At 45.6% G+C, this 25465-nt stretch overlaps 1 protein-coding gene across 1 annotated transcript in view; it reads left to right on the top strand.

Annotated features, from left to right (window-relative positions):
• The window catches only part of ST8SIA1 (ST8 alpha-N-acetyl-neuraminide alpha-2,8-sialyltransferase 1), a 92404-nt gene that overhangs the window by 17967 nt on the left and 48972 nt on the right, over nt 1-25465 (top strand). Inside the window, exon 2 of the mRNA XM_030959409.1 lies at nt 7683-7827. Coding sequence (XP_030815269.1) covers nt 7683-7827 — 145 coding nt within the window. The remainder of the gene's footprint in view (nt 1-7682; nt 7828-25465) is intronic.

Here is a 25465-nt window from a genome sequence, read left to right as displayed (position 1 = left end):
GCAGTGTAACTTTGTGTCTCCATTGATGGTTCTGCTGTCTGCAGGACAGCTGGTCATTAATTTCACCTCATATCTGTGAAAACTGCTCTCCTCCTGCCAGGTTTATAAGATTAAAAGAAAAAAAAGGATAGCACATGTAGCAATTAATCTCCTCCCCTGCCCGCTCCCTTTGCCTCTGAATGCTCTGTGACAAAATCTCCTGTCAGTGCAGCTGCTCCAGCTCCTCTGGTGAGGGATGTGTGCGCAGAGGTGGAAACCCATCACATGGGGCTGCTGGATCCTCCATGGGGGTTGCAGCCCCCTCCTCAGAGCTCAGCTCTGCTGCAGGAGCCCCCTCTGACTCCCCAGCATCTGCAGCAGCTGGCCTGGCTCTGGGCTGGAATAGAGAATAAAGCTGGCAGATGTGCATGGGTGTACCTGAGGCACTCCTGCCTCCGTGGCCATCAGGGAGGGCAGGCTGAGATGGAGCCCACCCTAAAAGCTGTGCCCCTCTCTGTGGGGAGGGATTGGAATGAGCTCAGTCTGCATTTCCAGTGCTGTGGGCACAGCTGGAGCCCTGTGGGGCTGCTGTGGCACAGCTGGAGCTCTGTGGCTGCTGTGGGCACAGCTGTATTTGGGGGCTGCTGCTCAGAGACATCTTGCATTCCCGTAGATTTTACTGCATGAATAATTTGGATATCTTCGCTATTGCTAGTCACAATTTTTGGTGGTTTCCTGATCATACAACTCTTTTATACATCTGATAGGAGAGTCTGAGAAAAACCTCCTCTGACCAAGCCCTAGAATTCATAATCTAGAGTTCATACCTTATAATTTGTATTTCAGAGTTTGCAAGCAGGCTTTGTGCATAGGGGTTTGAGACAATTTTGCATGAATCAAAACGTGTTTTTCTGGATGGAAGTGAACAATTCTGTGTGGCAGTAGCTTTTCAGATCAAAGCTGCTCCATATTTTAGTAAAAGAATCGGCAGGAGGGAAGGTCAACTGAAAGCTTGTCACGTGACCTGGTAGGCTTTTATTGACTCAGTTACAGAATCCTGGAATGGCCTGGGATGGAACAAACCTCAAAGATCATTCCATTCCATCCCCTGCCATGGCAGGGACACCTCCCACCATCCCAGGGTGCTCAGAGCCCATCCAGCCTGGCCTGGGACACTGCCAGGGATCCAGGGGCAGCCACAGCTGCTCTGGGCGCCTGTGCCAGGGCATCACCATCCTCACAGGGAGCAATTCCTTCCCATATCCCATCCAAGCCCACTCTCTGGCAGTGTGAGGCCATTCCCCCTGTCCTTCACTCCAGACCCTTGGGAATCATCCCTCTCCATCGTTCCTGTAGGCTCTCCTCAGGCACCAGAATGACGTCACCCCAAAGCCTTCACTTCTCCAGGTGGAGAAATCTGAATTCTCTCAGCTCTGTATCCTGGGTTCTTCTCGTTCACAAACATTGTTCAATCAAAAAGGTAGTCCCTGCCACATTTTAGCCTCATCTGTATTTCTCCAATCTAAATACGCCTAAGTTTGCAATCAAAGTCAAATCCCTCGCTTTCTATAGCACTTTGAATGTGCCTGGAAGAAAAATGTATCACTTTTGTATTAAAAAAAGTGGAGTTAAACACAGTCAGAGATGAGGATGAGGTGCTGCAGTGACTGCCAGCTCAGATTTTGCCTTCTGGAAGGCAGCAGGGTGTGTTTGCTCAAGGCCAAGGCAGCCAGGATAGGGTAACCATATCATCCCACAGGATGGAAAAACAGTTTTCTATTTCTTTTGCAGTCTGGGAAGCAGAACTGTGAACTATACTGTGTGGGTGGCACCACAGATCAGTGATTTTAAAATAGGTGATGAAAACCCAAATATTCTCTGGATAAACCAAAGTAGGTACTGAAAACTATATTCTCAGGTTAAATAAAATACTTTGTTTCCCTTTTGGGCACCTCAAAAAAGCCTGGAAAATCCTAAAAAGATACTGATGATGGAGTAAAGGTGCAAGTTTTTGATTTCATAGTTTCCTCCCCAACTATTATTTTCACAATTTGTAGCAAATTATCATTAATTTGTAGTTTAATTTCTTACTTTCAAAAGTCACAGCAGCTCTGTTGCTAAGCTAATGAAGATGTTTTCCATGAATTGTCCTTATTCTGTGGTCTCTGCTGTGCTGCCTCTTGCCTTTCATGCAGGTTGCAGTGCCAGGCATGATTTACTGCCTGCAGCCTTCCTGGTGTCCTGACAACTCTCCTCTCTTGAGGAAGTTGGGGAAATATTGCATGATCCTTGTCAAGTCCAGACTCCAGGAACTGCTGCAGGAGGCATTGAAATAGGCTGAGAGCTTCGCACCAAGGAACAATATAACAATAAATGTGAGGAGGAATACGGTCATGACTTCATTCTTCATAAAATCTTCCCATATTGCAGAGCCCTTGGCTGGGGAGTAAAGCAGATTGTCTCTGTTCTGCTCTGTGCTATCCACTCTTCTCATATGTGTTTTTTGTTGCTTTTAGAGCTATTCTCCAAGTGTAGGTAACTCGGTGTTTTCACAAGTGAACCTCTGCACAGCAATGTATTCCTGATTTAGATGCTGGATTTGGCAAAGCTGAGTCTCAGCTGGAGCTCCAGCTCTGCCTGTTGTCCCAAAATCCCAGTTTGGCGTGCTTTTGTGGGTGTCCAGAGCACTTGCACTGGCCATTCTCTTATCCATTTGGTGGTTGTCCAGCTGATCTTCCTTAGCAGGGAGGTTTTGAGATCACGTTCCCTAACACTTGTGCTGAGGATAATTTCCAATTTATCTTGAGTGGGGTGGTACGCCTGGGGTACTAAGGTGCTTTAAACACCATGAGAACCCCAAAGTCTCAGTGAATTCCTCATGCTAATCCCCAGTTGCAAGGATTAGGTTGAGCTTTTTAGGAAAAGAGAATTCTAGCAAAGACAAATTCAGTGTGTGTGACCAAACCCAGCAATGTTTGCACAGAATGTTCAGAAGCCAAATGTCAGCTGCAGCTCCAAGCCCACAGACTGTAGTAGAACCAGTGATTTTACTGTTACTGGATGGCTTTGTAGAATTCTGGAGTGCCATAAAATTCCCAGGCTGCCAGCCTGGAGCAGAAAAATGGCCAGGAAAATGGTCATTATGTGGTGTTTGAGAGGGCTCTCTTAGAGCTGCAGGCATTGGCTGCTGCCTGCTCTGGGACTTGGGATACGAGCCTGGATTTTTGTTCTGGTGTGGGATGTGTGAGTAATGAGAGGTCAGTTTGTGCCTGGAGTTAGCAGGGGGTAGCTACCCTAGAAATAATATTTCCAGGCTTTATTTAGAATGAAATATTTAGGCATGGGTCTTGGAAAAGAGAGAATAGCCACAGGAATTATGGAAAGAGTAAAAAGCTTTGTTCATAGCAAGGAATTCAGGAAACTCCAACTTTTTTGGTCATCAGAGGGGAGGCTGAAATTTGAGCAGCCTCCTATAAGGATCTCCTAAAGGAGAGAGGAATAAATATTTATAAATGAGCCAAAACCTGAAGTGCCAAAAAAAACCAGACTCTGATCAGGGTTTCTAAAGACAATACATTATTAAGCAGTGATTTTGGTTTTTCCCCTTGCCACTTCTTGGAAAAACATGGGGATGTGTCATCCTCGTGGAAACATTAACCAAAGACGTAATGAGGAGAATTCCAGGATTAGATTTTGAGGCTGTTGGAGTTGGTGAAGCCTGATGTGTTTCAGAGCCTCTGGTGACTTTAGTCCCTGAGGTGTTTCCAGAGGGGATGCACGTGCTGGGAAGCAGGACTGCAGGACACCCTGGTGGGTGTCCCTGCCTCTGCCGGGAGCACGCAGGTGGGGGCAATAGTAAAGTGCAGTGAAAGGGATCTGTGCAACCCTTCCCCACTGAATGCAAGTGACCACTAGTGACTGAAAGCCTGATGGCTCTGTCTTGACACCAGCCAAAACTCCAAAGCCAGGTACTTTTTTTTTCCTGGGTTTTCATTTGATCCCAAAGCAAAGCAAGGGAAGTTGGGGCGGGTGGGAGCTGCCATGTGAAGGGAAGGTTTGTGTCAGGCTGTGCTGCCGCATCCTGCTCTGTTTTGCAGTCACCAGATCAAGGCTAGCATGAAGCCACCTAACTCCAGGCAGCTGGGCAGAGACTGACTAAAGCAATTCACAGATTATTTTTATCTCAGACTGGGATGTGAGCCTCAGTCGTTATTTTAACGCTCCATTAAAGCCATACTGTAATGAAATATTAAGTCTCATGTTAACATTTTTGTGCAGTGGTTGAATCCGTGCCCTTGTTCAGTGAGGGCACTGCTGGCATTTGCTGGGAGCTGCAGGAGCAGCATCAGGCTGTAGTCTCTCTCTCCTGTCCTCTCCCCATCCACGTGCTCTGGGCCATCCTTTTTTTCTGGACGCTTCCAGGCGTGGTGACTCCGCTTTGCTGCAGCATCTTTGAAGGTGCCTTCCTCCTGCTGCTGCTGGCTCCCCATCCCTCTGCTCTTTCACATGCATGCAGCACAGCTCACGGGCATGGGTGTAAAAGGGAAAAGCTGGGAGCAGGAGCTTTGCTCCCCCTGCCTTGCGCAGTGCTGGGGGTGCTTCCATGCTCCGTGCCGGACAGCATCGCAGGGCAGCTGCAGGAATGGTGCCCAGCTGGGGAGGCAGGACCCCCACTGCAGGGAGAGACAGATAAAGAGCTGTGACCCCCTGGCTGACAGCCCGTGCCATGGAATAGGCCTTTTCTTCTTTTGGCTGCTATATTTGCTGCGTTTGGGATGTTCAAAATAGCTCCTGTGTCATTGTTGACTGGGACTTGAGTCACACCAGGCTGCCATTAAGCACTGACGGTCTGCAAGCTGAAATCAGACCGCAAAGTTTGTTAGCTTAAGGTGGAGAATCAATAGTTTGGGAGTTTTATGAAAGTTCTGTGAATGAATTCAGGTTAAGACCTCAGTGCTGAGGCTGCCTTTTGCTTAATGACCTGCCTGGTGCCCAATTACAGCTGAAATCTGAGGGGCTTGAAGTGAGATTCTCCAAGGAACATTTCTCCTGCTCCTCTCACAAGTAGGGATTTGTCCCCTAAGTGCTCTTGGGTCTGAGGGCCCCCAGTGCCTTTTCAATCCCAATAGTAATTCCCCTCACAGATAGGTCTTCTCTGAACTGGAGAGAACTTGGAACCAAAGGCATGTTGTTTATGTCCTGGGAGTGGAGGAATGCTTGCAGCGAGCTGAGGCTGCTGACTGAAGGCTGCTGCAGTTCTGCACATTCCGTAATAATATTTATGCTGTACATTTTAATCAAGCTCAGCAAGCAGCTCAGTCTCCCTGATCCTGCACACTATCCTGCTGTAGGTTTGGATTTGAATCTGTTCTGCTTTTCAATTTTCCTATGAGGCTTTTCTGGCTTTGTAACTTTGGGATTTGGATCAGAAAGAGACCTTGGATAAATTATTCTTTTCTGACAGAGGGCACACACGAGTGAACAAGATTTCTGTGTTCATGCACACAGCTTCATTCTTGAACGAGTGGCCTGCCTGTTTGTGGCCCTTCCAGGAGACCCCTACTGCTTTTTGTAATGGGTTTATTAATGAAGCATTCAATGGGAACTGGAAGGAGTTGTTTTAGGGGATGGGAAGGAAGAGGGATGCATATCTCACCTAATAAATAGGGTGGGACTTGTACAGAGCTGTTCCTTAGCTCTTCAGTCTACCCTGGCTAAGAAAAGATTCATTAATATAAAACACTCCCTAGATAATTTTCCACTAAGTTATTTGGAGGTTTCTTTGTGCTTTTGCTCAGACCAGACTTCCAGAGGAGGTGTGAGTTGCAGAATTTCACTGGAAAATTGTAATTGTGTTATACAGCTTTGTAACAAATGGCTCCAGCTGATCTTGGATTAATTTAGGTTTTTTGAAAGAGTTGCTGTGGGGATAGAAAAATCTGCAGAATTATTTTCTTTCCCCTTGAGAGAGAGAAATCATTTTCCAAAATCTGCAAACTGGTTTGTGGACAGCCAGAAAAATCTCCACTGTCAAATCTTGTGTTTAGAACAGTATTCCATGCCTGTTTTACCCTGTCTTGCAAAGGTTATTCAGTGAGAGGTTTCAAATTGACTGTAATTTGTTTTTCGCAGCTCTGTGCTGAAGGCTTTATTGGGTAAGCAGCAGGAGGGTGATGTGAAGCCTTTCCTTGGTGTGGGTGTGGATGAAGCCATTGGTGTTTCGGGGTGGGAATTGCTGCTGTGGCTGGCCCAGAGCTGGGTCCTGCTCCCAGGGACAGGATCAGCTCCAGAACCTTGTGGGTGAAGCCATTGGGTTTGGGGTGGGAATTGCTGCTGTGGCTGCCCTGGAGCTGGGTCCTGCTCCCAGGGACACAACCAGCTCCAGCACCCCACACCTGCCAGGCTGGGAAGGGGCCTCAGGTGCTCCCCTGTCCCAGCCTTTGGGGGATCAGACCCTGATGGGAACGTGCAGCAGCTTGTCCTCTTGTGGATCTCCAGCCCTGTGGACTCTGCCGCTTTCTGAGGGATGTTGTAGCTGGGGACTTTATTGTTACTTCAGTTGAGATGTGCCTGAAAAACAATACTCACACATTTGCAGAGAACTATGAACTTACAGCAAAATCAATTTTTGATAGGGAAAAATCATGTGTTTTTTGAAATACCAATTATTGGAGATGAAAAGTGGCGTTAAAACTTTTAAAAATGCTTAAATTTAAACTTTTGTGGATGACTTTATGGTTTTGAATAAAATCTTCTCTCTTGCAGAGGAGAACAGCTATAGCAAGCATTTTAGTAGTCACTAATAAGTGAAGTTTTTCTGCTTCCATCTCCTGTGCAGCCACTGGAAATAGTTCCAGTCTCTTTGGGATTACCTTTTGAATATATGGGGAATGAATATGATAATATTAAACTGTGGTGGTGGAATTCTGCAGTGTGTGTTTACATCCATCTGTGAATGTCACCCTTCCTAGGGCCATGCAGGCTTTGGAAATAGAGGATATTCTGGGCCTTTAGAGCTTTCCATCATTCTGTGGTTTAGGATATTAATTGCTGAGTTTGCTGTGGTACAGAATTTGCAGGATCACCTTCAACCCCCTCAGCACCTCTCCAGTTTGTACTGAGGCCGAGAAGTATTTTTGGGACACGAGGGAGTGAGAGGCTATGGGGTTTCACAGGGCACTGAGGAGCACAGCCACTCTCTATAAATATCCATCGCCCTGGGTGGCTCTGACACTGCTGGGAACGCAGCACAAGGACGTGCAGAGAGGTGCCAGTGCTGCCCTACCTAACTCTGCAGCTGTGGCCTTTTGGGAGGCCTGATCCTCAGAAATAACCATAAATAACTGACTGTTTATGCACCTTGGATGGAGGTCTCAAAGTGGCTTGTCTGGTTTCTGTATGTGTTGGAGGCCAGTTTTCACCCATTAAAACAGGCTGTATAGGATGGAATTTCTTTTGCTGAATCTTGGGTTTTTTTGTGTGTCAGACTGAAAACTTAGATTTTTTTTCCCCTGTTTCTAAGATTTTGTGCAATAAAAGCAGGTTTTCTGGCTCTTTAAGCCAAAAGAAGTGCCGTGCTTCCTCTGCTGGCTGGGAAGTGTGGCTTGGGAGCATTGGGGGCAGAAGGAACAGGGGTGTGAGGGGGGATGATTAACAAAGCTGGCTCCAATTAATGGCTTTTACTCTTTTGTTCCCTTCTCTAGGAAGCTGCTGGAAGAATGCTGTGACCCTGGGCAGCTCTTTGCTATGACAAAGATGAATTCCCCCATGGGAAAGAACCTCTGGTTTGACGGGGAATTTTTATATTCTGTCACAATTGACAATGCAACTTACTCTCTCTTCCCACAGGTTAGTAACCATGTTTTGTTTTCATTTTAAGTATTAAAATACTAAATGGTAACATGATTCACATAAGTGTAAATATGCTAAAGGGTCATCAAGAAATTGTATCTTTATTTCTCAATACCAGACAGCATCTGATTTTTTACTTCCACATTGTGAAAATTTTGGTTGTGTGAATGCTAATGCTTCCCTGGCTGCTTTTTGGAATGTGCACAAGGGATGGACTTGGGTCACCTGTCTCAGTTTCTGGAGAGTTTGGTTCTGGCTGTTTCAGGAGGGAGATTTCTGCATTTCAGCCAGGGGTTGCAGTCCTGCAATACTGATCTAGGCTGCTGCTTATATTTTTGATTAATACAGGGACTGATACTAAATAGTGAGTTTGTTACATTGACTTTTGTATGTTGAATACAAATACTTTATGTGGCTACACACTTAAAGAAAGCAGAACTTCTGGCTGTATGAATTGATTTCCCTGCTGCTGTAACCTGTCCAATTCAAGGTCTAGGGATTTATTCAGCCTCCCAGTGTTGAGTCACTCACACAGGGCTTCTCATTGTTGCTGTTTCAGTGAAATGTGTGGCAGAGTTCTTACTTGTGAACTTCATCCTGCAAATAAAGAAGTTTTAGGTGGTTTTTTAACAGTACTTTTTAGATCTCGAAGCCAGAGTTATTACTTGGAGTGAGTTCAGTTGGATGCAGGGCAGTGAGGGGGAGCTGCAGGGTGGGGCAGAGGAGATGACGGCAGCAGCCCCGTGTGTTTGGCAGGATCCAGAGGGGCTCTGCTGCAGCTGAGCCTGCTCAGGGTGCCAGGGGCTCCATCTGGTCACTCGTCCCTGCTGCCCTGGGCTGGGGCATGGAGCTGTGCCCCCTGAGCCTGCCCAGCCCAGCAAACAGCAGCTGCTCACACCTGCCAGGCAGGTGGGCTTGGGTTTCTCTGGGGGCTGACGGGGAGTCTGGTGTGCTGCAGAGCAGTCAGTGCCTGTAAGCTTGTTTATGCTGGCTGGAGTGACGTGCTGCTGCGTGTTGCAGTGCTCACTGGCAGAGCTCTGCCCCACAGGGTGCTGCAGCAGGGGCTCAGAGTGTGTGTGTCCTGCCCAAGGCTTCCGGGAAGCCCCACCTGGGCTGGCAGAGGGGGGTCACTGGTTTGTGACGGATTGGGGATTTCAGATTTGGGGGTTTTTGATTGAAACCAAGCACTCTGCTTGGCCACAGAGGTGTCCTGCCTCCTTTCACAGCACAGAGCAGCTGCTGGGTGGGCTCCTTCACAGAGCTCAGAGAGGAATCGTGGTCTCTGCAGCTCCACTGCTCCCCAGGACCCTAAGACCTGTCCTAAAGCTTATCAGTAGAGATAGAGAGTAAATATCTGGGAAGTCCTGCAGAGAGAAGCTCCTGGGGGACAGCACGGGTTGAGCAGATGGGCCTTGATGTCCTGAGGAGTGTCGGGCTGAGGAGAGGCTGCAGAGGGGCTGGGTGGGTGCTGCTCTAGGGTTGGGGTGGAAAAGGGGAATTCTGATCGTGTTCCCACCCAGGAATGCTGTCCCTGTAGTGAGGGGATGGGCAGTTTGTTTCTCACAAGTGCTGTTCCTTCTTCCCTTGCAAGTACCACTGCCTCTAATTTGATTTGTTATTCCCATGCCTTTTGCCCAGAGGAACTTTGCAGGCCTTTATCAGACTAAATCCTGGTAGGCTTAAAAGCCAAGGGGGGTTTATTTGCAGTTAATTTTTAAATGCATTTTTCTGCTTCTCTCTTTGCTTTAAGAGAAGTACTTGCCTAAATTTTTCAGGCTCGTTCTTTGAAGAGTGGTGTCTATTATTACCTTGCTTCCAAGCAATTTTCCTGAAGATGAATTTTCCTTTCAAAAGTATCCAGAAGCTTAAAACAATTCAAAAATATGGTTAATGCTCTGAAATGCTGTGGGGATGTAACAGGAATGTAAAGGGCCACAGCTATGTTGATATAATCAAAGAAATATTTCCTCTGGAATAATAAAAATGGCTCCATCCACATTGATGGGCTTGAGCAATTTGGTGATTGCAGGAGATTTCTCAGTCCTGAACCAGTGACTAACTCATAGGATAATGTAACTCAAAATTCAGTAGGGAACTTGCTGTATTTCATGTTATAGAAAAATAAATATGTCCAAAGTTAACATGTAAAATGTCAATTATTTCTGAATGTGAGCAATAAAAAATAGCATAATTTTTCTTCTGAGCAGTCTGTAGATGAAGTTCTTACAGCTGGGTCAACATTTTCTGACAGAGTGCTTTTCCACTAGAAATGCTATTTCATGAAAATATAAATTTAGAATCACTTCATTAGTTTTTCAATTTTTCTTTGAAGTGAAAAGGTTGAAAGGTTTTGATGGTGTTAGGACATTTCATGTTAACTTTTTTTTAATGTAATACTTCAGCTGTTGGGGTTTCTTTTTATCAGCTCTGTTGCTGCCTCCTTTTTCCTCAGACTTTGAGTGGTTATATTACTCCTTTTCTTTTTTCAAGTTTTTGAACCACCAAGGGAGAAATTTGCAAAAGAGAAAAGCTTTAAGTGGAAATAGTCATTGAGTGTTGCATTTCAGTTTATGAGGACCAAATAGGATGTGGCAGGGTTTTGCATGAAGCAGCAGATGCTGCAAGCAGCTCCTCTCAGCCTGCCCTCTGTGTGGTTTTAGCCCTGGATGGTGAGAATGAGGTTTTGGGAGCAGGAATGAGCTCTGGCACCGAGTGCCCCATCCCTCCCTGTGGAGCAGCCAGGCTGGCACTGCAGCTCCAGGGTGCCTTGGGAGGAGCCTTGTCCCACTGTGGACTGAGCAGGACAGGGCTGAGGCTGCTGAGAGCCCAGGGCTGCAGCCCCTGCTGCCACAGACAGACAGACAGACACAGACAGAGTCCCTTCCCGCAGCCTGGGCTCAGGCAGGGCTCACCATGGGCTGGGATGGTGGGAGCAGGCTCTGGGAGCAGGGTGTAACCCAGAACAGCTGGGATGGTGGGAGCAGGCTCTGGGAGCGGGGTGTAACCCAGAACAGCTGGGATGGTGGGAGCAGGCTCTGGGAGCAGGGTGTAACCCAGAACAGCTGGGATGGTGGGAGCAGGGTGTAACCCAGAACAGCTGGGATGGTGGGAGCAGGGTGTAACCCAGAACAGCTGGGATGGTGGGAGCAGGCTCTGGGAGCAGGGTGTAACCCAGAACAGCTGGGATGGTGGGAGCAGGCTCTGGGAGCAGGGTGTAACCCAGAACAGCTGGGATGGTGGGAGCAGGGTGTAGCCCCACCAGCAGCTGGATGTAACTCAAAACCACGTGAGGGATGTGTGAACCAGCACTCAGCTGCTCTGGGATTAGAGAATGCACCGAGCCCCAGTTTCAATTGGTTTTTTTTGAAATAATTTTTTACTCCGTGCTATTTTTGTCCTCCTTAGAGCTTCAAAATCAAGTTTCAGACTACCTTTAGCATCAGAGGGGAAAAAACTGCTCATTTCGATAGTTAGATTTTTGTGCAAATATCTGATTTTTGGTGCTTGTTGGCAAAAGCCTGCAGCAAGGAAGAACTGAGGTCAATCTCTGAGGTCACTTTTCTCCATCCCCCAAGGGGTTAAAAACCCCTGTTAAATCAAATGTAACTTTTCACTCTGATATGTATTGTTTTGGAGGGTAGAGGAGTGAATACATTTCAAAAGACATTTCAGACATTAAACTTTAACTTTTTAATCTGGCAAAATAAAATTATTCATTGAAAAAAATGTTCTGGTTTCATTGTATTTCACTTAAGCAGTTAGATGTTTTGGTGCCAGTAAGTTATTTTAAATTACTGAATTATGGTTCCTCAGCTGCTCAGATCCCTTGTAAAGTTTTGCCTGCAGAAGCTGTCAGTTACAAGAGTGGCTACTTGCGCTGAGATCCTCATGAATAGTCATCACAAATAGTGCTAGAGAAATCAAAAAACAAAAACAAACTGCCAGCCGCAAAAAAAAAAATTGGGAAGTGTGGCATCTGTTTCTGGGCACTTTGTGATCAGGAGAAAGATGACATTTTCCAAATCACACATGTAATACAAATATTTATTTGAAGTTTAAAATCCCACCACTAATTTAAAAGCAGAGAAAAAGTTGCTCTAATTGTAAATGTAAAATGGAGACGTTCTTTGACGTTTTCTGGATTTTCTGAATGGTGTGTTGGGTAACAGTGACTTACTTGATGATTGTGCTGTGTGATTTGTGTTTTTCATTCAGAGTACCTGTTAAATTTTGGGAGCTTATGCTCACAACATCTTTCCTTTAGCCAGAGATCTTTGTGTTGTCCTGCTGGTGCTGTTTCCAGGCAGATTCCCTGCTCTTGCAGTTACAGCCTGCAGCAGGTAGAATAATTTGTAATTATTTCAGGGGAATAAAGGGTGTGGAAAGGGAGTTTGCTGTAGAGTGTGCAGGCTTTGTCCCTTTTTGCATGCTGGGAATACCAGGAAAGCCCAGGAATTGCTGCCCTGCTGTTGGTTTTGGATGTGCTCGGTTAATTTTTGCTAGCAGTGTGCTCTGTTCTCAGTGATGCTCTGTAATTAAGAACTGCTTGGAGAAATACAGTGAAATATTGGCTGTCATTTGTGATGCTTTTTCTTGATGCCTTGGATGTGGACATAAATTTTAGGTCTACAGACATTCTTTTAAGCAACTTTAATTTCTATTTGCGTTAATTCTGCTGCCTAAATAGGTACCACCTTGTGTGCCTTTGAGTTGTATTTAGTTAGGATTTGGGGAGATTTCTTGCTGCTTTCCCTTGTGATTCTTTTTTTTTTCTTCCTTCATTTTTTTTCCTGCTCCATATGCCTACATTAATATGCAAGCTCTGTTCTTGATTCGGGCTACATATATTGATTCAAAATGAAAACGTGCTAAACGTTAGTTATTGGAAATGTGGAAAACATATACTAAAAGGTGAAGAGGTATTTAAATATTGGGAAATATAAGTTTTGTTTTGGGAAAGCAACTAATAGGTTTTTTATTGTTCAAGTAATTATTTATTATTCTAGTAAATAAAGAATAAAAACTACTCATAATTTTTATTATTCAAGCAATGGTATTATACAGTGCTTTTCATAAACTGGGAGCTGCAATGCTGTCTGTAGAGACCTGACAAATTGTGCTCTTCTGGAGCCTGGGTCCTCCCTGTGGTGCCTGCAGAGGCTCCCTGGAGCAGAGGCTGGGCAGAGCTAAAGGATAAAGCAGGGATTTATTGGAAGGCCTCAAAGGATGTACCTTGGGCAGTGCAAGAGCCTGGCCATGGCTGCACCCAGCATGGATGATGGGCCATGAGTTCTCATGCTTTTATAAGCTTTGGTGCATTTCTGTATTGGGTTAATTGTCCAGTTCCAGCTCCAGGTGATGCAGTCCCACCCTCCCAGGTTGCTGTGCTCAATTCTCTGCTGTTTGCACTTTTTGGGCTGAAGCTGCAGCGGTGTCCTTGGTTCTGGGGCTGGAAAAGGATTGTTCTGTGTGACTGGGCTGCGAGGAGGGCTGCTGACACTTCACAGGGCACAGAATGCAGAAGGGAATCTGGATAATATGAAAGCTAAAACGTAAGGCATCACCTTCAGTCCTGGATTGTCTTTAGCCATTGGTATCAGGGTGATCCAAACAAAAATTCCATCCTGACTAATGAAGAGCAGTGTAATTGGGCCAGTTTGTGGGGTGTGTTAGAAATGCTGTCATGGAGCATCCTCTGCTCTGGCTGCTCAGTGTTTGTGACACTGCTCCGTGGAGACAAGGGGCAGCCATTCCTGATGGTGAAAATTCAATTTGTGCTGGAAAGCTGGAGCGTGTCTAGTGTGGAGTAATGAAATGAAGGAAGGGCAGCGTGCCCTTGTGGGGGTGAGCTGAGTGGGAGCCAGGAGCTGCTGCCTGTCCCCTGTTGAGGTGGGCTTTGGTCAGCCCGGCTGCTCGGTGTCTCCAGCCAGGCTGCCTTGTGGGTTTGTCTGCAGCAATGCAAGGCCAGGTCAGTGCAAACACACGAATAGATGCTGCCCTTCCCACGTGTGACAGAGACAGGGGAGGGCTGGATCTGCCTGCAGAGTGTCAGCTTGGCCTGCAGGCAGAGAGCATGGGCTGCCCTGACCCAGCCTCTGTGCCTCAATCCACAGTGACTGAGCATCAATCACGCTCTTTCCTGGGTGATACAGGAGCTCCTGGCTCTACCCACTGCCTGCACAACTGAAATGTTCTCCCTGGAGGTTCATTTCTGCACTACCTACTGGGCACTGCTACAGATGTTCTGCTGTGGGGTTGCCAAGCACAGAGCAAAAAGGCTGAGCTCCAAGAGGAAGTGGGAGTGCAAGCAGAGAGGGACAGAGAGGCCCTGGGAATTTTATGGGCTTTTTTGTCAATGTTCATCTGCTTTATGAGGACGTAAACTTGCTGCTTTAGAAGCAGGAGCTGTTGCAAGCAAAAGAATAATTAAAGCAAGTGGGCGCAGATGAGGAGCTGCAGGGACACCAGACTTGTGATGGCTCTGAGCGACCTCGGGGCATGTGAGCTGCCTGGATGGGGGTGTAGAAATAGAAATGAGGGTGGGTTCGAGTCTGCCCAAGGGCAACACAGTTGGGTTTGCTTTGTTTGTTTTATTGCAGTTGTATATACCTGACAAGATGCTAAAAGGAGATTGTTCCTCCATGCAGAGGTTTTTCTGGCAGTGAACTTGTTTATATACTGAGACTTCCACCTACAGGTGCAGTGCAGCCTTTGCTTCTAGGAAAAGCTTTATCCTTTATATGCTGTTCACCTCTTGGCCTTTATTTTATTTATGAATTTTGTTATTTAAATTCATCTTGTTCAGTTTAAAGATCTTTTACTGTATATGTGGCTATATATTTGAATTATTCAGTGATCAGCACATTACATTAATTTTCTCTCTGCAGCAGTTGCCTTTTTTGGTAAGATATTTCTTAAAATAGGCTTAATACCTGTACTGGCTTATTTGAGGCTTAGGGCTGGGTCCATATTTTACCCAGCTCTTTCTTACCACCTGGCAGACTGATGAGTATTAATTTATGGGATGCTACATACCTCTGTATATATAATTTTTTTTTTTTTGGTGCTGTTATTTGTTTTCTCGGAATGGCTGATGTAAATTTTACTGGCATATAGCAGGATTCCAGGTTATGTTCAGAAGGTATTTATTGTGTAGCAGAGGTGCAGCCGCCCCTTCTCCCATACATTCCTAAACACAGATGGAAGTGTGGCTTAGTGGACTCTGCAGGCCTGGACAAAGCCAGGGAAGGTTATGCCACTGCTGAAGCTAATAAGGAGGGGTAGCAAGGTTGTAGGAAGGTTATGTAGTGACTTTCAAGAAATCCTTTGTGTCCTCTTGCCTAGAGGGGAGTGTAAGCCCAGCTGTAGATGTAATGGGAGCTCTGCTGCATCACAGGTCAGAAACTGGCTCAATGTAGCCAGGCATTATTGACTGAGAGTCCTTAGCACCTGATATGGTGGGGAGGGGAAGGACTGGGGTTCTCTCCTGCAGCTGCTTGTATCACCTGAAGGATTCCCGTGCAGCAGGCACTGGCTTCCAAGTGGCATTTTGGGCACAGGGCAAGTAACACAGTAGTGCCTTTCTCCCGTCAGGATGCACTGCATAAATCCTGCATGTGCAGCTTGCTCAGACCAAGAATCCAGCCTGCTTGCTCCTTCTTGATCCACAAAGCTTGATACTCTTTTGGAGTCATTTAAGGAGAAATTTGGCAATTAAATCCGTGCTGCAGATTGTCTACTGGCCAGTCACTACCAGCCTGAGGTGGCTTTGGAGTGTGGTGGCAAAGGCAAGGAAACTGAACGTACTGCTATGAACTGAGCCAATGTTTGACATTTAATGGCCCAGAGAATCTGACCTTGTGTCATGTAACTGTGAACCACTAGTGCAGAAAGAAATAGTTCTTTTCAGTGCAGAAATAGTGTTGGGGTTTTTTTTGTTTTTTTTTTTTTTTTTTTTTTTCTTCAATAATTTCTTTTTCAAAGACTGTCCTGGAGATTTCTGCCAGCCATGGGCATTTGGGGCTGGGGGCAGTTGGCGATTTTCGTAAAGGCATACCTGGCTTTGCAGATGGTTTGAAGCCCAAGACCATGGCTTAAGCTCAGCTCATGAACCCTCCATTAATGTTTTTCTGTCCTTGCCCAGCTGTGGCAGGGGAGGGCGAGTGAGTGGCTGCTGTGGGTGCCTGGTTTGGCCCCCAGGAAGGAGGCAGGGATGCACCCAAACACAAGGCAGCAGCAGCAGCAGTTCATGGAGCCTCAGTGGAACCTGTGCCAAGCCAGCGGCTGCAGGGGATGCTCAGAGAGCTCTGCCAGCACACTGGAAGGGTTTGGGGTGGAAGGGACCCTAACAATCACCTCATGCCCCATGGGCAGGGACACCTCCCCCCAGACCTGGCTGTTCAGAGCCCATCCAGCCTGGCCCTGAGCACTGGCAGGGATGGGGCAGCCACAGCTGCTCTGGGCAGCCTCTGCCAGGATCCGTTTCTTTGTAACATCTAATCTAAGCCTCCCATCTTTCATGTTTTTCAGAAATATTTATCTAATAATTTTTACAGCTTCTTCATGGAAATTCCAAAACCCACTAGGCTGTCCAGTCTAGTAAGCTGCTGCCCTTATGCACAGAATACATTTCCTGACATCTAACTTGAAATTCCCCTTGGCTATAAGTTAAGAGAAGTTTTTTTCTTCTCTTTTCCACATATGACTGCTATCAAGTCTCCCCACAGTCTTTTTCTCTAGGCTGAACAACCACAAGTCTTTTACTCAAATAGTTGGGGTTTTTTTAAACTTCTGAACGTTGTTGTTTTTCTGATGGTCTGTAAGGAAAATATGTGCCAATTAACTGTGTGGTGCCCTCAGAAATATATTCTGAGATTTATCCTTTGGAGTGGTCCAACACATCAGTACCAAATACTCCAAAGCAGAGCTTAATGTCACCTTTCTGCTTGAACAAGCTTGTATTTAGTGTTGCTGATTATTCTATGCACAGTGTAGCTTGGTACTGTGGAGCAATGCTGCAAATTTCGGTGTTGGGACTGGGCTCAATAGGAGACAGTTGAGGTGAAGGAAGATAATAAAAGCAAAGGCTACAGAGATCTGTTCTCTGATCCAGCATTCTGCCAGTCAAAATGAGAAAGCCAAAGAGAAATAATTCTTGTATGAGTATGATGCTTTTGTAGCAATTCACTCGGGCACCTCATGGTCATTCAAATTCAATGCATGGTGTTATTGCATAGGTAAATCTATGCCTGAACACCTCTGGAGAAAATTAAAATAAGGGTTTCTTCAGGTAGAGTTTGTGGGGAAGAAATGTTGCAAAATCCCTTTCTTCCACACAGTAAACAAATAGAGATGCTCGACCGCTATTCATTTTCCTTCACACAAAGAACAAAACAAAAAAAAAAAAAGGAAGAGACCTAGAGAGCCCCTGTGATACTCTGGCCAGTACATGAATACAGAAGGAGCTGTGGTGGCAAAATGAGTAATAAAGTATGTGGTACAATAGGGGAAGTGAAGCCTGGTTACTTCTGAGCCAACAGAAGTGTTCAGCTGACTTCAGCACAGCCAGGATTTAGCCCTGTAACCTTTTGCTGAGTGCAGTTCTGCTAAGGACTCATAATTTTGGTATTGTGGCTTCTTGCACAACAAATAATTACATTCTTTTTCCTTTTTTCCAGTTTCTCAGCTTTTATTAGCCATGTTTTTATGTAGTGAATGAGTTCTCTTTGTCTAATCTGACTGAACGAGGATTCCTTCATGGCCATGGAGCTGCTGGAGTGAGTCCAGAGGAGGAACACCAGAGTTGATTACAGGGATGGAGCAGCTCTGCTGGGAGGAAAGCAGGGAAAATTGGGATTGTTCAGCCTTTGGGGTGACCTCATGGTGGCCTTGCAGTGCCTGAAGGGAACCTACAACAGAGGGGGAGAGAGACATTTTACAGGGGCCTGGAGGGACAGGACAGGGGGAATGGCTTCGCACTGACAGAGAGTGGGTTCGGATGGGATGTTAGGGAAAATTCTTTACCATGAGGGAGGTGAGGTACTGAAACAGACAAGTTCTGCATATCCCATCCCTGGAACTGTTTAAGGATGGGGCTCTGAGCAACCTGGTCTAGTAGACAGTGTCCTTGCCTCCAGCAGTGGGGTTGGAACTCAATAATCTTTAAGGTCCTTCCCAACCCAAGCTGTTCTCTGATTCTGTTATTTTCTGCAACATTCTCTTGAGAGATGATCAGATACTGCCATGTTCAGGTGTGCATTTACACCAGATTGTTGTCGTGGAGCCAAGGTAGTCCCTGTGTTTTGTGAATTTCATGTCAACTATCTGTTTGTTTGAGAACAGACCCTCTGAGAGACAAGGAAGTTGTAGAAAAACCCTATCTAGTGATAATTAGCAATGTTGGTTTCCCTCTAAAGTTGATATGTGCTCCCACTGAGCACTTGTAAGGCTGAGTACTTTTCTGAAACCTGCTGTTATGTGAAGCCTACAAAATAAATAACGTTTCCAAGTAGACCAGAAACTTGCTTTTTGTGCTTTCAAAGGGTCTTTGTTCCTCAGAGGTAAAAAACGTAGAGGCAAAGTTAGAAAGTGTTCAGCATGGGTCTACTCTAATGTAAATTAGGTCCTTCTTGCTTGCTTCATTATTAGCATTTTGATCCTGCAAGGAGCTCCTCGTTCACAGTAATTAGCTATGCAGGGTATAGTACCTGGTTTTATTCTTTTAAACATTAGCTTTTGGCCCTTCTTTCCATTTTTCCTGTGCTCTGAAGTTTGATATGCCAGTTACCTCCATGCAATATTACTCTTGCTAACCATGTAAACTTGATTTTCACACTCATTTGGTTTGTAAAATGCATGGTAATAACTATGTCCCTGCTATATTTTTTCTTTCCCCTTCCTGTGAGCACTGCTGGCTCCTGCTTTATGGAACACTGCACCTGATTCTGTCTGCCAGCTCTGGTTGAGGGTGATATTTGCCCAGGGTGAGGTGACCTGAAAGGCCACTGGACCTGGCAGGGCCCTCAGGGTGGTGGCTGTGCCCACTCTGCGCTGGTGGCTCTGAGGGGAGCTGCTGGAGCAGCTCTGCCAAGCCATGTCAGGCACAGATGTTTACAGATATGTGCGCAAGCAAAAACGCTGCCCTCTCTATTCAGCAGAGCTTCTTCTTTCATACCCCACTTTGTTTTATCTTCCCACTGATGAGCTATATTTGTGTTCCTTCAGAGCATCTCCAGCTGCAGAAAAGCAGGCTGGGCTGTAAGTTGCCCTGCTCCTAAATAGTGTCACCAGCTTAATTGGGTTTTTGTCATACATTTGTCAGGGGCTAATGTTCTACATGACTCTGCTACCCTTATTTCTCCATGGAGATGACAGTGTAAAAGATCAAAATCAAGCCTGATTTACCAAGAGACCTCACAGAGAAATCTTGATTACACAAGTTCTCATGAGAGACACTTTGTCTTTAAATCTGCAAGAGCAAAACTCTGGCCTGTCAGTTGGGACAGGATCTTTCAATGCCTGAGCTCAACTTGGAGCTGGTGTCTGACTGAGAGGGGAAAAAATTGTAAAAAACCAGTAAATACACCTTTTGTTGATAGCAACAGCGATTTTGGTAGTATAGAAGTAAGGTGAATTAACATGTACATTCTGTTAATGGTGTATTTGTGATTAATTCTGTTACAGCTAAGAGGGTGAGAGGAAATCAGTATTTTTTCAAAACTCTCTCATTCCAGTGTACTTTTGTGCTGGCTTTTGTCAAAGACATCTCCTACCCTCTGTAACCTAGAGCAGAGCTCCAGTGGAACTGGGTTATATGATGGGCATCATTTGTTTGGTTTGCCATAGCTGAAGGAAAAAGTGCACAGTTCTTTGGGGTTTTAAATGCCTCTATGAGGTTTTGGTATGTTCTGAATTTGCCTGATCTAAGCCACAGCTGCTTCTAGTCTTACCCAGTAAAATTTAGTGGTGAGAGGAGCTCAGATGGTGAAGAGCATGGTGGAGTCACAGCCCTGGAGGTGTTCAGGAAACAGCTGGATGTGGCACTCAGTGCCCTGGGTTAGTTGACAAGCTGGTCATGGCTCAAAGGTTGCACTTGATGACCTTGGAGGTCTTTTCCCTCCTAAATTATTCTGTTACTATGTTTTCCTTTGCTCCCTCAATTTATTTCTTTGCGCTGTTTTGATCTTTTCTGATCACAGAAATACTTTGGTTCCATTCTCAATCAGCATCTTGGGATGACATTTGTGGAGTTTTCAAGTCAATTTGATGTCATTAAAATATGCTCTGCAGAGCAGGGTTCCAAAACCTGGAAAATTATTTTGTTAAATATCTCGTTAGCAGGTCAGGTGGGGTTCCTTTTTGAAATCTCCTTAAAGCTTGAGTAAATATGGAAAGCATAAGTTGTGCAGGATTGCTGACTTGGCAGCAATCACTTCATAGCCCTTTTCCCTGTACATTTAGGAAGTTTCCCCTGGCAAATAGGCTAATACCCTGTTGTATTTTCAAAGAAGCTAAATGCAGTACAACTTGTAAAAATGTGAAAGATGTGTATTTGGCTTTGATGAGTAGCCTTTCCACCAGAATTCATAGTCTTTCAAGAAGCATTTGCTCTGAAATGATGCTTTCAGAGTCTTCTTCCTTTCACGAACATATGCCTAACTACCACTTAACTTGCAGTGGGTGCACTCCAAATTCCTGTCAGAAAGAGTAAATCTAAAAACCACAGGTTTTACTGCAAAATTTGTCTTTTGATTACCACGTCTTTGTTTTGCCTTCAGTGGATGTCTAGCTACTTATTCGAGGGATAAAAAGCTGTCTCTGCAAAAATGATGAGCTGAGTGAAAATTATTTTTGTCTTTGCTGGTGTGTTAAGAGCAATTTATGCTGTACTTTAATGTTCTTCCCACTCTTCTGGGACTTGCGGTAGTTTCATTTGGATGGAGGAGAGAAACTTGGATTTGAGGGAAGGAACAGAAAACAAAGCAGATGCAGTCGAGGCTGTGTTGCAGGCCTGTAGGTTCTCTGGGGTTAGCAATTCTGTGCTTAGAGTGCCATGGAAAGGCTGCTGGGAGATCAGATCCCAGGCCAAATCCTGGAAAGCTGTCAACAATCAAAACAGAAATTACCCATACCACACATCCGGATTGCAATCAGAATGCCGAAAAATGCTAGCCCAAGTTATCCTCTATTTGAAATTCATACATAGAATATCTCAAATTTAAAATTCACTGTAGAAATTACAGTGAAGAAAATAATTTTAATTTCTCACTGGAGAAAATAATTTTAATTTCTATCCTCACAGCTGCTTGGGCTGTTAATTGAATGACTGAGCTTTACCCTTGTGCCTTAGGTTCTTTAAGGCACTGATGTGGCTGTGAAAATGGATATAAATTACAACAGTGTTTAGAGAAAATGAATTCAGGGTTGTCCAATCAGCTGTGTAGGCAATTACCTCATCTGTTGGGTCAGCACTGAGCGCTTGGTCTTTTCATAAATTTATTACAAAATCATGGCAGTATTTTTCCATTCATGTTTGGGGTTGATTGTTTTCTCTGTTTATTGCTTATTCCCAGATGTTATGGTGTCTAATTGCATTTTTGTTGCTGTGGCCTCTCTTTGTAGGTCTATGTGTGTGATGCATAGGAATATACAATTACATCATTCAGCGCTTTGGAAGTAACTGAAAATAATCTGTCTACCAAGGAAATATCTATTGAAAACTCTCCATGTTAGGCCTTGATATTTCTTCATATGAACGCATGCTTCGTGTTGGGAACTACAGAGGCGTTTTATCAGATTGTGTGAGCTTTTGCCTTAGATGTCTGTCCTTCAGAGCAACCTGTTCTGCCACAGGCAGCCAGACAAAAATCCCTCTTTTGTCTGTCTGCCTGTGTGCCTTCATCCTTGGAACAGGCTGTGTGTGTGGCAGCTGGGAGAAGTGCTGAGTGCTGGCTGCCTGAAACCTTGCATGCTCCTATGCAATGCTCTAGCAAAGGGGATTTTTTCACCTTTTATACCAAACTGTGAGGAGCTGTTCCTGGTCCACACCGTGGGATGAGTGCATTCAGTGTCTGAGGCTGGAGAGGGAAATTCCTGAGGGAATGTTTAATTTGCACACAGAGTAGAGCTCCTGCTCTGAAACACGTGGGGTTTGTGCTTGTTCTGTGGGGAGTCGTGGTACACATGAGTTACTGCAAGTTCACTGCAGCTCTTGCTGAGATTGCTTTGCTGTATTGAGTTTGGATGTCTGAATTTTGAGTAGGAGTGGGAGAAGTGATTTAAACAAAACAGTGTAGCCTGTGACCCACCACTTTGCAAACTTGCTGTGAAAGACTTGCCCGTTTTGAATTCTGATGTAGAATCATTGCTAATTTATCTTTAGCAAAGTGCTGTAAAACAACCTCCTCTTCACTGGAATATTTGGAGTGCAGAGTCTGCCAGGCAGTTGTGTCTACAAGTGTCCTCTTCAGGCTTAATGAAACCTTGAAAATTCTCACTGCTTTAGTGGAGGCTTCGCCACTAAACTATTTCATGAATGAAAAATGCAGGCCATTAATTTATTAATATACATAAACTTTTCAGTTGAATCTGGATTTGATTTATGAAAGATTACAAAAAAGCTCAATGTAACTCAGTGGTTCTGGTAAGGTTTTCTTTGGGATTTAACTGACATGAAACACCCAAATGTGCCATTGCTTTGCTGACAAAAAGGAGAAGCTGAATGAAAAGGAGGATATGTAGGCTCTGGCAGTCCAAGAGTCACATTTGTTTGTGGTGAAAAGAGTACAGATCTATGTTGAAAGGCAGGAAAAACTAAGTAACACTACAAGGAGGATGCTGTTAAAAGGAATCTGTTTCTTCTGCGTATTCTAGAGTCACTAAAATCTTATTTACTGGGGGGAAAAAGGGGCCCGATATTGTTGCTAACTTGGTTGTTAGCAGTGGGATGGTCTAATATCTGCCGTTTCCAGGTGTCATGAATGGCATTGTCACAGGACCAAGACAAAAATTGAAGGCCTGGTGGGCCACTTGTGTAGAATATTTACTAGTGATGCAAAAAAGAAAGAGCCTAATCTTTCTAATTACAGGTCACAGTATAAGAGATTCTATGCCTAGGGGAGAAACATTTTCTCTAAGTGTGACTTTTTTGGCTGGATATAATTGAGAAAATATATTGTACAGCATTCAAAAAGTCATTTTGTAATCATTTCTGTCTGCCCTTTAAAGGCTATCTAGACATGTGTGGAGAGCAACAACACTTGAATACGTCTCTTTAATTGACTTAGAGCTAACTCAAAAAAACAAGTTAGAGATCCTGTGGGAAGATGAAACCAGAGGGCACAGTTACATGTAGTGACAGGCCAGGAGGGAATGGCTTCCAACTAACAGAGAGTAGGTTTACATTGGATATTAGGAAGAAAATCTTCACTCTGAGGCTGGTGAGGCCCTGGCAGAGGGTGCCCAGAGCTGTGGATGCCCCATCCATGCAAGAGCTCAAAGCCAGGTTGGATGGGGCTCTGAGCAACCTGGGAGAGTGGAAGGTGTTGAAACAAGATGACCTTTTAAGGTCCCTTCCAGCCCAGGCCATTCTATGATTTCATATATCTGTTATCAAAAGCCACCAATCAACCTGTGCTGTCCTCTGTAAGATCAATCATATGAATAAAGAAAGCTAAAGGAAAATTCAGAAGCTTAATTTTGGGGAGCATCAAAGTCAGACAACTCAGTTTTCAAAAGGTGAAAGATGATGACAATTCTTGTATGATGTATCTTGGTAACAGGATGGAATGTAAAGCAGCAGAGTGAGGATAAGAGGCAGAATGGAGTAATTTTCTCAGCCACAGAAACGAGTCTGCCCTAAGGATGTCTTTGGAAATGCTGCATGGGAGCTGCAGGCATCGTGTTTGAGTGTTACTGTTCTATGTTAGCAAGTACTGAAAGTGGGTTCAGCATGAGCCTAATTAACAGCCTCTCATCCCTGCTGGGACTCAGATACTCCTGCTGATGCACTCCAAGCTGTTTGCTCCTTTACCCCATCCTCTTCCAGGTCGCAAGGCTCAAATGTTTGCAGATAGGAAGCTGTCCTTCCTCAGCCTAGCCATTAAACTGGGGCTGAAGCAGGCCCCAAAAACAAAGTGGAGGGAAGGCTCTGGGCTTCGGTAGCTTGCTGTTGGGTAGTGCTTATTACTCAGGGAGTATTCCATCCATTCCCATGCTGTTAACAACTTCCTGCTGCTCTGGATGTTCATTAATTTGCCCTGGATTTGCAGCAGGTTTGGGAATTGCTTTAAGTGAAAAACTGGGTTTAGCTTGATAGGAAGCTCAAAACCTACTTGCTGGGTCTGACAATACCTTAAAAATAACAAAATAATATGGTGTCCTAGCAGCTACTGTGATTTCACAGAACCATAGAATCATTAAGGTTGGAAAAGACTTCCAAGGTCATCAGGTCCAACCTTTGACCAATCACCCCCTTGCCATTTAAAGCATAGCACTGGGTCATTTCATAACACCTCCAGGGATGGTGACTCCACCACTTCCCTGGGCAGACCATTCCAATGCCTAGCCACCTTTCTGTGGAGGAATTCCCTCCGGAACTTCACTTCCATGGCTGCTTGTTCAGCTGGCTGAGGGAGTTGCAGTTTATTGAAGCTGTTTGTTGTGTTGCCCAGGGTGCAGCCTGGAGCAGAGGGTTTGTTTCAGGCCCTTTGTTCAGGGATGCAGTCACCCCTGGCTGAGGGCCCTTTCCTGAGGGATGTGGTCACCCCTGGCAGAGGTAGTTGCAGTTTATTGAAACTTTCTGTTGTGTTCTCCAGGGTGTGGAGGGTTTGTTTCAGGCCCTTTGTTCAGGGATGCGGCCCTGCCTGGCTGAGGGCTCTTTAGGCAGGATGCAGTCACCCCAGCTGAGGGCTCTTTGCTGAGGGATGCAGGCATCCCCCGACTGAGGGAGTTGCATTTTATTGAAGCTGTTTGTTGTGTTCTCCAGGTTACAGCCTGGAGCAGAGGGTTTGTTTCAGGCTCTTTGCTGAGGGACGCAGTCACCCCGGCTGAGGGAGTTGCAGTTTATTGAAACTTTCCGTTGTGTTCTCCAGGGTGCAGAGGGTTTGTTTCCGGCCCTTTGCTGCGGGACGCGGTCACCCCGGCTGAGGGCTCTTTGGCGAGGGACGCGGTCACCCCGGCTGAGGGCTCTTTGCCGAGGGACGCGGTCACCCCGGCTGAGGGCTCTTTGCCGAGGGACGCGGTCACCCCGGCTGAGGGCTCTTTGCCGAGGGACGCGGTCACCCCGGCTGAGGGAGTTGCAGTTTATTGAAGCTGTTCGTTGTGTTCTCCAGGGTGCGGAGGGTTTGTTTCCGGCCCTTTGCTGCGGGACGCGGTCACCCCGGCTGAGGGCAGGCCGGGCCCGGCGGATCCCAGCGCTGTCCAGGGTCCTGCACCCACAAACCGCACACACGGGGAGACCCGGCTGCGGCAGGAGGTGCACTGGGTTCTCTGAATTCTCTGGTGCCGAAAGCAAGGGAAGCACCGAGTCAGTGAGAAGAGGCCTTTCTTTGTGTGAGGTCAGATTTCAGATCCTTATGCGTAATTGTGCTGTCTTGGTTTGGGCTGGGCCCCTCAGGCCTGGCCTCCCTGTCTGGCT

Source organism: Camarhynchus parvulus, chromosome 1A (assembly GCF_901933205.1).
Source record: "Camarhynchus parvulus chromosome 1A, STF_HiC, whole genome shotgun sequence".
Taxonomy (NCBI): domain Eukaryota; kingdom Metazoa; phylum Chordata; class Aves; order Passeriformes; family Thraupidae; genus Camarhynchus; species Camarhynchus parvulus.
The sequence above is the reverse complement of the archived record's forward strand: the minus strand, read 5'-3'. Positions and strand labels throughout refer to the sequence as shown.